Genomic DNA, 12,250 nt, shown 5'->3' with positions numbered 1-12,250 from the left:
AACCATCTGTCCTTACTGTAAGCCTGAGATGCTTGATGATCGTGGTGCATATTGTTAGCTTTCTGCAGCATGCCTGCCCGCCCGCCCACGAAACTGGCAACAGGTTGAAAAAAATCACATCTTAAATCTTTCTCACATTCAAACAGCATTTATGAGGCTGCAGCATCTTGTACAGTAATGTTGTACTGCAGGACTGCAAAATATTGTGCAGGTGCAGTTGGGCGTGAAGCAGCTAGAAGCAGGTGGATCTCTCTTGCAGATCCTCCACCTGTCAGGTAATGGAAAAACACAATATGCTGGCTTCTGACACAAACAAACCATATTATAGCCTGGAAACAGTCATCACACCAACACTAGTTTAATATTGTGGCATGACATCTATCATAATATGACAAAAAGTGGAAAGAAATGTTTGAAAGAAACAGAAAATAGTGTGAATTATTTGTCTTTGTATCCAAAATATGCAACTGGGAGTGATGTGTGTGTGTGTGTGGCATGTGTGTCTGTGATGTGTGTGTGTGTGTGTTTCAACACTCCCGAGTCTGAACTTATTGAGCCCATCTGCTCGTGGTTTGAAAAAATGTGCCAGGCTTGCAGCATCCCGCGGACGTCATGGCAACCTGTAGGGAGGCAGCAGGGGCGGTCCTGACTCTGTGTGCGTGCACGTGCGTGTGCGTGCACGTATGCGTGTGTGTAAGTGTGTAAGTGTGTGTGCTCTCTGATATTTTTGTTGAAGTGTGTGTGCTAGTGGCTGAGCAGGACGATCATAAGGGGGGTGAGCAGTGCAGCAGCAACAGCAACACAGCGGCGGCGGCGGCGGCGGCGGCATCCGAGGCGGGCGGGAGGCTGGTGGGATGATGCGTCTGTGCTGCCGATTAGGCTGATCAGAGCCGGAGCAACGATGCAGTGACAGTCTACAGGAAGACACGGGCGCACACACACACACACACTCACACACTCACACACAACACACACACACACCACACACATAGAGTGAGAGGGAGGGAGAGTGAACACACGATTGCGCACGAGAAATGATCCGGTCTTAGACTATGGCACCGTCGGGCTCGCGTAGTATCAAGAAGGGCTGTCAGAGAGTTTTGTACTGGATCCCGGTCCTCTTCATCGCCCTCATAGTGGCTTGGTCATACTACGCCTATGTTTTGCAGCTTTGCATAGGTAAGAAACCAGCTGTCTCTCGTAGTATGAGGAGGTGTGTGTGTGCATGTGAATGCGTGGCTCTGACTGGTGTGTGTGTGTGTGTGTGTTTTAATTTGGTGATGGGGTGGGGAGACATTTCTGTTTCAGCAGTTTGTAGTCCAGGCTGGATGCAGACTGTCTTGTTGTTTATGCAGTGTGTGGACAGTGTCAGTCACATGACAATAACAGTTCAAGGAAGTGGCAATCATGTCTTTTTTTTTTTTTTTTTTTTTTTTGCATGAAAAACACAACTTGTCATGACACAGGCAGAATTAGAACTATTTGACAGCCTGCTTTTATTGTGAAGGAGCTTTCCTAACATATTATCACAGGCTGCACAGTCTAGGATTAGGCCGTCCTATCAGATTCATTATTTGACTCTACCACTACCACTCTATCAGCACTATCTTAAAGACTTACTGTAATAGCTTCAGGCTCATGTAGTCACCGGGCTTCATTATATCCTCCACCACAACACCAATAGCATTATCTGTTGGCAAAAAGTCTGACTGTAATGGCTTTTGAGACAGGCCTGCCTCCTTCCATCACGCTTCCCCCCTCCCGGCTGCTGAATGTTGAATGGTGCGGTTACAGACAGTGAGCCTCCTCGGTGAACGGTGAACGCAGAGTTGACCTGGATAGTGAGTAATGGTTTCTAGGATGTCTCAGAGGAGTCTCAGCAGCCTACTCATGTGCTCCATTTGGCAGCTTGTCAGACCACTAGGAAAGCAGATCTCCTCAGTCAAAAAGGGGGATGTAATGGAGACAGTTTAATGAGACCAAACAGGCGAAAACACAGGGGGGGAGGGTTTGATATTATGGCTGTTTGTCAGTCTGATCTTCTCCAGATTTAGCCAGACATGCTTTCCTACTTTCACTTAACATTTAACTGAACCTCTGGACCAGAGACTCTGCATGCATTGACATTTCTTGTTGTCAATTTACTACAAAGAGGCCACAGAGGAGATGCAAAATTACCTCAAAGAGCAACAAAATGACCACACAGAGACTAACAAACTACCACAAAGAAATGAAAAACCACAAGGGGATACAAAAGCAACACAAAGGGATGTAAAACAACCACAGGGGATGCAAATCTTACAAAGGGATGAAGAATAACCACACAGAGAATGAGGAGATGCAAAACCACAAAAAAAAACATATGCAGAAACTGTCAAAAAGGGATGCAAAATAACCACAATGGGATGCAAAATGTCCTCAGAAATGCAAAACAACCACAAAGAGACAAATAATTGCCACAAAAAAAAGATACACAATTCAATCAGAGATGCAAAACAACCACAAGGGATGCAAAATGACCACAAAGAGATGGAAACACAATAATGAAAAGATGCAGAACTACAAAAAGATATGAAAAATAACCACAACGGGATGCAGAATTACCTCAAAGAGCTGTAAGAAGAATGTAAAGAGATGCAAAATTATCCAAAGGACCATAAGTGGATACAAAATCACCCCAGAGAGATGCACAATGACCATGAAGGGATGTAAAATGACCTAAAAAGGACATAAACAAAGACAAAGGGATACAAAATGACTCCAGAGAGACACAAAATGACCAGAAAGGGATGCAAAATCATCTCAAAGAGTTGCAAAACAACCACAGAGATTAAAAAAAAAAAGTTGTGGGAGGGGCAGGAGACCTTTTGTCTGTTTCCATTGGTCTATTTTCTCATCCATCCTAGACTATTTGGACTTACTTTAATAAATTGCTGCTATTTAGTGATATTATTTCATATTAGAATATTTGAATGGGTTATTTTAGCATTAATTTATCATCCCAAATAAAGAATGTAACTATTAATGATGTACATTATCTTATTGCAAAGACACAGAGCTTTCTTTAAAGCTGTCCACCCAGTCCAAAGTTTCACCAGGGAGGCATCTGACCCAGGATGAACCTCTTCTAGAGTTACAGGACGCCATGACTCTGCTGCCTGCTCCATGAGATACTCTGATGTCCTTCATTCCTGCAGGGTGACAGAAAAGCAAAAACATTGTTTGGTCAGGCTTTTTTTCTTTTTTTTTTAAAACCATCTTGTTTTGCATCCTGTAGAACAAGAGCGAATTTGTGATGCATTTGAGTCACAAGGATCGGACAGAGGAAAACAGCAGCAGCAGGACAGGATAGCAGTTTACTCTGGGCCAGCATGTGCTCTGCAGACAGACACACAGACAGTTGTGTGAACGTATCGTCAGCTGATACCTCCCCCGTTCGCCAGCTCAGTTAATCCCATTGTCTGGTGTACATAATTCACCCCAAGCAATCTGCGGTTGACCCACTTTCTTTTAACGCACCGAACACCAGCCTTTGAACAGTTGGTCCTTTTTTTTCCACGATTGTTAAAAATGTGAAGTCAGGAGGTCTTACGCATTGTTGGAAATGTATCTGGTTGTAGCAAAGATGAAAAGAGACGGAGAGCGGAGCGTAATGCTTTCATAGATACTTTAATATACATCATTGAACATGCCCTAAATCACACACTCACACACTCTCTTGCTGTCACACTCTAGGACTTTTATGCTTGCAAGGCGGCATGCACACGATTTTTGGCTGCGTGCCTTGATTCAGCTCCTTGGCTTACCTTTCCTCAGTTCCTGCTGTGTGCATATATATATATATATATATATATATATACCCTGATATGTGTGTGTGTGTGTGTGTGTGTGTGTGTGTGCTGCTTTACTGACTAATTGCGGAAGATGAATGATTCTGTATGCTCAGGTAATCATTGCTTAGATATCGGGACAAATATAAAGCAGTGTGTCAGCTAATCTTCCAACAGGTCTCCACTTGTCTCATTACTTTGTGAAGGGTTTTGGGGGGCTCATCAAGTGTGTGGGTGGATGCTGATGTCGAACTTCAATCAGCAGCTTCGCCCGGTCCCCTTCTGTGGGGAGTTGTTGCAGCTGTCAGCATTCACACACACACACACACATAGACGCACAAACAGACGGCTGAGGATGCTCCTGTTGTTTTCAATGCCTTTTGTCAATGCACATATCTACATGAGAGGAACAATGAGTTTTTGACTGGGAGTGTGCTGTATACTGATTTTGGGACTGGTGTGGTATTTGACACTGGGATTAAGGGTGAACAGAGTCAGCATTTTTCAGTTTTGCTGAATTTAGACACCGACTGTCAGTCAAACATGTATCATGTAAAAAAAGCACAGCATAGAGGAGGGATTAAAACAAACACAGTGTGTTTGACCCTCCTTAATTCAACACAAACTTGACTGTGTCTTTTTATTTTTAACTTTTTTCAGAGTCCGTCGAAGACACGGGTCAAAAGGGTAAGTGTCGCTGTTTAACATCCAGAGGAATCATGAGTGTTTTTCTGTATCTGTTAGATGTTGAGTTGAGTTCAGCAGCCTCCAGTCTGTACAAAAAAACAGCCCACATCAAAACACTATAATCAGCCTGTATCAGCTGGAGCAGTGTCATGCATTTTGTTTTTCATGAGCTCAGTTGTATGTTACAACAGAGGCTTTTGTTTTCTGTGCACCCACAGAGTCTAGAGATGCAATGAAAGAGACTTTTATAGGCATCTTAGTCAGTCAGTTAGTGCCTTGTTGGTCCATCTCTATCTCAACAACTATTGGATGGATTAACATTAAATTATCTACAGGCATTCGTGGTGCCCAGAGGATGAACCATGCCGACTTTCCACATGTGAATTTGAGTAAAAATGTCTCAAGAACTAGTGGATATGTGATGCTGTTCCCCTTAGGATGAACCATAATCACACTGGCAGTCCTCAGTACATCAGTACAACAAAATAGTGTCATCAAAGCAACTGCTCAGAGTCTGAAATACACTGTAAGTGTATCTACTACACACTGATTTATCCCCACCACACAATTTAAGTTATTTAAATTATTAGTTTCATTGTTAGAACTGAGGATGTGCTGGTCCTATTTCTTTTTTCAGACTCAGTTGTTTTTATATTTTTATTCAGACCCTTTGTGCAGTAACTGTATTAGATATATTTGCTTGCGAAAACAAAAGATGTTAAACTGAATCACACCGATATTATTAATATTCATGAAGCTGCAAACTGTGAGTAAATGATTAAATGCGTGCCGCTGATGATACATGATGATGCTGTTTATGTTTTTTCTGCTTTCAGTTGTATACTTGCTGGTGTACCATGTCATTTTCATCATGTTTGTGTGGGCGTACTGGCAAACCATCTTCACCAAGCCCATGAACCCCCTGAAGGAGGTGAGTGTGTCTGACTTCGACGCCTCGTTATTGTCGGCTGGGATGAAGAGGCTTGCAGATGTAGGTTACAGCCTCGCTGCGTGATTGAACGCTGCATTTAGACTAATAATACTTTCCAGTGAGAGTGCCTGAAGCTGCACTGTAATGGCTGTGATCCTGACCACAGCACTTCTGCTCTGCAGCCCGAACGGACACACATGCACAGATCTCAAAAAAAAAAAAAAAAAGAGCCACCTTTGCATATCAGTTCGAACTGTGGCGAGGCATGGACGCAATCAATCATTCATATGAAAGCTTTCCTTTATGAGACGTGATCGATGGATCACTTGAGGTTTTTTAGACTGTAATAAAAGTCTGATTTTATGTGTGCTGTGCTGTTTGTTACCATCTGAGTTATTTGTTTCCATTGTTCAATCATAAATCGCTTGAGTGGCTTGAAAGTAATATCGCAGCTCTGTGCTGCTTTGCTCTTCGTTTGCCTGCTGGGACAGAAAGAACCAAAACAAATGGAAGATACAGATATACCCTTCACTGACTACTGAGCTGCAGCTTCACACAACAACACACATAGGTGCATTACTGACACTAACACAGCCTGTGGCTTATCTGACAGATCATTTCGATCTGTAAGGGCATGACTGATTAGAAATAAACAGCGCTGCTCACAGATAGAGCTATTGATAATTCACAGCCGTTGTTTGTCTTTGCCTCTTGTGTTCTGCCCTACATAGTTTCACCTGTCCTACTCTGACAAAGAGCTGCTGGAGCGTGAAGATCGGGGAGAGTCTCAGCAGGAGATCCTGAGGAGGATAGCCAAGGACCTGCCCATCTACACCCGAACCAACTCTGGAGGTACAGTACAGTACACAGTGCTGCCGAGGTGGAACAACAGGAGCAGTCTAGACTGACGTGCAGCTCTCAGAGCTCATTTTAGCCCCGTCACCTTGTTCATCTGTGGTCAAGTGTTAGGAGAGGCTGCTGCTGACGGCTGTGTGATTGAATTACCTGTGTCTCCTCAGCAATCCGTTTCTGTGATCGCTGCCAGCTGCTGAAGCCTGATCGATGTCACCATTGTTCAGTCTGCGATAAGTATGGCTCTCTGCTTGTGCACCTATAGAGAAAAGACCACACCATATATATATATATATTGCATTCTGGCAGGCAGAGTAAGATTCAATTACACTGACATGTGACCGTGCTGTGTTCCAGATGCATCCTGAAGATGGATCACCACTGCCCGTGGTATGTAGTGACACTCACATGGACTTGTGGTCTTGTATGACTTGCTTTTCATTAAAGCCTCCACAGTATTCAGGGGTTTTCATGGTTTCGAGTCAGCTGGGCCTGTAAACACACATCACATGGAGGCACAAAGAGTTTGTTTACCTCTCCTCCTGTCAGATGACAGACTCTGGCAGCAGAGGGAGACAAAACAAATATGACTCCAGCCCACCGGCTGGCACATTTTTGAAAAACACCATCGGTTTGTCTGCTTTCTTGGCAATTATGTGCCATATCTGGTGATGAATGAAGGTTGAATACAAGAATAAATCATAAAGAGTTGTTTTTTGTAATGTTCTCCAAACATGCTCGCCGAAAACATCTCAGAAAAAAACAGATTTTCAGCCCCGGTCCCTGATTTTAATGGCAGGTTCTTAAATTCACCTGAAACAAACTTGCTGGTTGATGCAATTACCAGTTTTTGTGGATGTACACACAATTAATTGAAAATTAATTGTGTGTACATCCACAAAATGTCAGTGGACAAGGTTCAAAATATCAAAAAAAGTAACAACAATAACTTTATTTTTGCTACAGTGTTTTGCTTAATAATTTTAAGTCATTTCTAGATTTAGAAAAGATTTGAACACGCACTAATGATAATTTCCCACACCGACTTGCATCCTTTCATTCCTGTTGCAGGGTGAACAACTGTGTGGGATTCTCCAACTACAAGTTTTTCATGCTGTTCTTGGCATATTCGCTACTCTACTGCCTTTTTATAACTGCTACAGATCTTCAATACTTCATTAAATTTTGGACGGTAAGTATTGCTCGTTCACCTCGACATGAGCCGCTGATTCTATTATGTGCTTTTTTATCCTGCTGGGTCAGCACAAAAATATCTCACATCTCTCTGGAAACATGCATTAAACGTGTGGTATTTGATCTTTTTCACAAGGCTGGAGGTAAAGCACATTTCCGTCTGAGAGAATACCTGGTATGAGCCAACTGACTAGTTAGTGGCACTGCAGTAGAAACTGTTTAATCAGCTCCCGTAGTAGAAATCTTTCAGATCCGTCGTAGTGTCATAGTGTCCTCTCTGTTTTCTTGCAGTTGTGTTGATTATTTGTTGTTTTCCCCCAGAACGGACTTCCAGACACGCAGGCCAAGTTCCACATCCTGTTCCTCTTCTTCTCGGCTTCCATGTTTTCAGTCAGCCTAGCTTCACTTTTCATTTATCACTGCTGGCTTGTCTGCAAGAACAGATCCACTCTGGGTAAGTTTCTGTATGGAAGTATCCGTTTGTGGATGTGGTAATTAAACAGCCTGTGTTAGACAGCAGTTCACTCATGTTTTTTGAGGATGGTGAGTATCCGTTCTCAGTCTGCTTACGGTGTCGTCTTTGCACTAATGATGAAGGATGTTTCACTGCTTTTTTTTTTCTTCTTCTTCTTCTCACCGTCCTCATCAGCGCAGTGATGTGATGAGCCTCTCTGGTGCCGTTATCAGACGGAGCAGTTTCTCATTATGCGTGCACAGTGGTACACTTTGTCTGTGTGTTGGAGGAGAGTGGATTATCCAGAGGAGTATGTTACAGTGTAATGCAAAGACACATGGCTCAGAGCAGTAAGCAGCTTAGTAACAGACACTGCTAGGAAGAGAAGTCACTCATGGTGGAACGGTCCGAGATCTGCTTTTTTCCTTTTACTACAAAGACACTTTCATTCAGAGCTGTTCCATTCAGCAGGAAGCCTTCATGTGTTGTCTGAATGAGCTCCTGTTAGTAGTCTGAATAATAGATGACATCGAGACTTAGAGGGAGTGTTGTGTTTATTCATTTGCCTGTCACACTGACTCCTCGGCTCCATGTGTGTCCTTTCAGAGGCCGTGCGTTCTCCAGTGTTTCGCCACGGCACAGATAAGAACGGCTTCAGTCTGGGCTTCAGTAAGAACTTCCGCCAGGTCTTTGGTGACGAAGCCAAATACTGGCCTATTCCTGTTTTCTCCAGGTAAGGACTTCAAAATCATCTGAACACATCTGTCGGAATGACACAAATAATCATTCAATCATCATAAACAAATAATAAAACTCAAAGAGGGCAAACAAATCCAATAAAGCACGTCTACGAGTTGTGAAATGATTTATAACACCCCCCAGCAGGTTGTTTGACAGGTTAGGAGCCCCGATAACCTGCAATTTTGAGTCTAGACTGAAGGACAGTTAGGTCAAAGACTTCAGGCTCCACAACTTTGTTTGTGTGGCGAGGACTAAAAATGACATCAGTCAAATCGAATCCAACTTATAACCCGCAGAGAAGCCGAGATTTGGGTTATATGGCGTGTTAGATTGGCAGGACTTGTCGCTGCACTCTCACTGTGCGTCACTGCGGGCTGAATGTGTCCAAACATGTCAAGGGCGTCCTTTCATGTCTCGACTGTCAACTCCAATAAAGACATAAAATAGCTGAAAAATAATATATTTTCTAGGTTATATATCATATTGTATTAACAGCTACTGTAAAGCTCCCATTTACTCCCATTGCATCTATAAAGATATGAAGAAAATTAGTTTTGGTAATAATTATACATGCAGGAAAAAAGTCTTGAAGGCTTGAATAAATGAAATCACTGCTCTGGGATCAGTGAGCGTTGTCGCTTCAGTTTGAAACAAAATGATTCGAAAGAGAGAAAAAGTCTCAAAGGACACACCAGACAATTAGCTTCAGCAAACAACAACAACAACAACATCGCCACTGTGAATTCGTGCAGGAGCTGCACGGTTGTAAAATTTGTAATTCATACTGGTAGAATGAATATTATTATGAATTCACAGGATAATGATGTGCTGGTTATTCATTCTGTAGTTCTATATACAGTAGCAACAATAACGTGAGACTATGTCATGTTTAAAAGATGAAATAAGACATTCTTCCTCTTATAAATGAAAAGTTAAATTTATAATCATTTAATTACACCCTTCAATACACTCTGCTGCTGCAGCCTTACTTGGTCTGCTATGACCAGTAGCTTATATATATATACATACACACACACACCACTGTGGCTGCTGTTTATCAAAATATATGTACTTTAATATAATCCACATTAAAATACATAACAAATAAGTCCATTGATGTCTTTCTACTGTGTTTTCTGATGGTTTTCCAGTTTAGGGGACGGTTGCTCGTTTCCAACCTGTCTGGTGAATGTGGACCCTGAGCAGCCGTCATCGCCCACCGGCTCCAACCCTGCCAACAAGGGGTGAGTAAAAAAAAGATGAAGGACACACACACACACACATGCTTAAAAAAGTGGCGTGCACAGCACAGAAACGAAAGAGTCTGCACAAATGCAAGGCGGTTTATTAACCCTGTAGGTTTAATCATCCAGAAAAAAATGACCTTGAAGTTTTAAGTTAATCATTCAGGTCAAAGAAGTTTTATTTAAAGATTACTCCTTAGTGGGCTTGTGATTCTTGACTTCACCCCCCCTGCTCATGTGCATTGTGTGTTTCCAGTGCAGCAGAGGGGCGACAGTTCCCCTCCAAGCCGCTGAGGGAGTCTCAGAGCCGGCTGCTCATCAGCACCCCTTCCTGGTCAGAGAGTGACAGTGCAACAGACAAAGACAAGAAGGGTGAGATCATGTCATACTCCTTATAATGAGCTTCCCCCCTCAGTGACTTAAGTGGTGGGTTTTATTCCACTGGTGTGTTTGTTTAGGTGCCAGTAACCCGGGGATGACCATAGAAAATGAGGCCTAACCAAAGTTAGAGATAGAGGTGACGCCTTCAACCCAGAAAAGTAAGTACTAAACTACCCAACTCTCCCAAGAGATGCTGGCTGCAGACCTCCACTGTCAGGCACCTCCACTGTCAGGCCCGGAAACGAGGTCTGCAGCCAGGTGCCTCTCCAACTCTCTCCCTTTAACTCAGCCGGTCACCCACCGATGAGCTGGAATCTGCTCCAGGTTAAAAAGGAAGTTGTTTCTTTGCTCATGGTGGGAAGTGTTGAGCCTCTGTCAACAGTCTGCTGTTTGATTTGGTGCTGTATAAATAAAAAGTGTTTCATCCAACAGGTCTGTGCTGCCCCCTCCTCTGTGTTTGTGCCTATCAGAACGTGACGTGGCGGTGACATCATCCGTATTTGTTGTTTCCCATACTGCACCCTGCTTTCCGAGAGGTTTACATGACTGATGCGAACCACGGGAAAAAAAAAGACAAAAGTATCAACATCTATCACCATCAGTTATTACTGTTACTGTTACGGGGGGCAACAATTTCTTCTGCTATCTGGAAGCATTTTGGAACAAGTGGACTGAAACTGAATTGAAAAAGTGCATTCCAGCTATCATCCTTCCTTTTTGTTTGTGTATGAAGAAGCACAGCAGCGATGATGGAAGATGTTTTTCTTTTTTCCACTTTGTACATTAGATTAGCTGCTTTTGTATGTCACAGTAGACACGTTCATTTGTTTTACTCTCATAGCTTAGCACATGAAGTGAAGCTGTTATAAGTTTGCCAAATGTTTGCACATTAAGTAGAGATTAGTCGTGATGTTAATGTGATGTAACTGATATTAATTTAGCCATTTTTTTCTCCCTGTGAAGTCACTTCTTCTTTTTTTAAATTTTTTTGGAGGAGGGGTGAAAGTTTTCCACCCACCATGTTGAGTGTTGTGGAAGTTCAAAACGATGCATGCTCTCATCTCAGGATGTCAACACAAACCTTGTTGTAGTGAACTGTACCACAAGATGTTCTCCCCTTTGCTTGAAACAAACAAACAAACAAACAAAAAAAGAAAGAAAAAAGAAACCAGCGTATTGATTAGTAATCCGAATAAGGGCTCTTTTGACTCGTTATAGCATGAGTGGGGATGCTGCTGTCACACCTGAGAGCTGGTGCTGCGACAGCGTGCGTCCCCTCCCTCTGCCAAATATCTAAACTGCTGTCTGGTAGCCTACAGTACATGTCAAACTGCCGGCCCAAAAAAAAAAAAAGTCTCTGAAGAGGCGAGGGCCAGCAAAGCCTCTGTGTAATGCTGCGGATCTGTTCACCATCAAAAACAAAACAAGAAAAAAAAAGCAGATACTGTTGAGTGTTTTTTCTAACTCACAACGGGATGTTGTGTATGTATTGCAGACAGAAAAAAAAAGCTGCTTTGTACAGTATATTTTCACCTTCTGAAGAGTTTGTCTGTTCTCATCTTTGGCTGAAGACTATTAAAACCATCACTAGAAATTAGTTGGAAGAATGTACGCTTGTTTAAAACAAACAAACAAAAAAAAGCTCCATGGTGACAGTCAGTGTCAATCTATATTTTTCTATTCTTCTGTCTGTATGACTCAAGAGACAATATGGATGTGTGAGGTGACGTACTGTACAGTTGTGATGCCTTATAAGAATAAAACGAGCTCATCTTCAGCCTCTTTATTCAAGTCGAGAGTCATTAAAGAAGATGTAACGTCCGAGAGCATTTTATGGTAGAAAAGTTTCAAGCCTTTATTTACAAAATAATCTAAAAACAATCCTCTTGTATATTGCATATTCTTCTTTTACTCCTTTACAGTGTGAAAGATGTGC

At 42.5% G+C, this 12,250-nt stretch overlaps 1 protein-coding gene across 1 annotated transcript; it reads left to right on the top strand.

Moving 5' to 3' along the window:
• Positions 1–511: 511 nt before the first annotated feature.
• zdhhc2 (zDHHC palmitoyltransferase 2) lies at positions 512–11,654 on the top strand. Its single transcript, XM_010732894.3, has 13 exons — positions 512–1,179; positions 4,491–4,517; positions 5,354–5,448; positions 6,180–6,300; positions 6,468–6,537; positions 6,658–6,690; positions 7,372–7,492; positions 7,816–7,948; positions 8,555–8,681; positions 9,841–9,933; positions 10,190–10,305; positions 10,392–10,472; positions 10,747–11,654. The coding sequence occupies exons 1-12, from the start codon at positions 1,053–1,055 to the stop codon at positions 10,430–10,432; spliced, it is 1,104 nt and encodes a 367-aa protein (XP_010731196.2). The 5' UTR covers positions 512–1,052; the 3' UTR covers positions 10,433–10,472; positions 10,747–11,654.
• The last annotated feature ends 596 nt before the right edge of the window (positions 11,655–12,250 follow it).

Source organism: Larimichthys crocea, chromosome I (assembly GCF_000972845.2).
Source record: "Larimichthys crocea isolate SSNF chromosome I, L_crocea_2.0, whole genome shotgun sequence".
NCBI classification, from domain to species: Eukaryota; Metazoa; Chordata; class Actinopteri; family Sciaenidae; genus Larimichthys; species Larimichthys crocea.
This window is presented reverse-complemented; position numbering and strand designations above follow the sequence as displayed.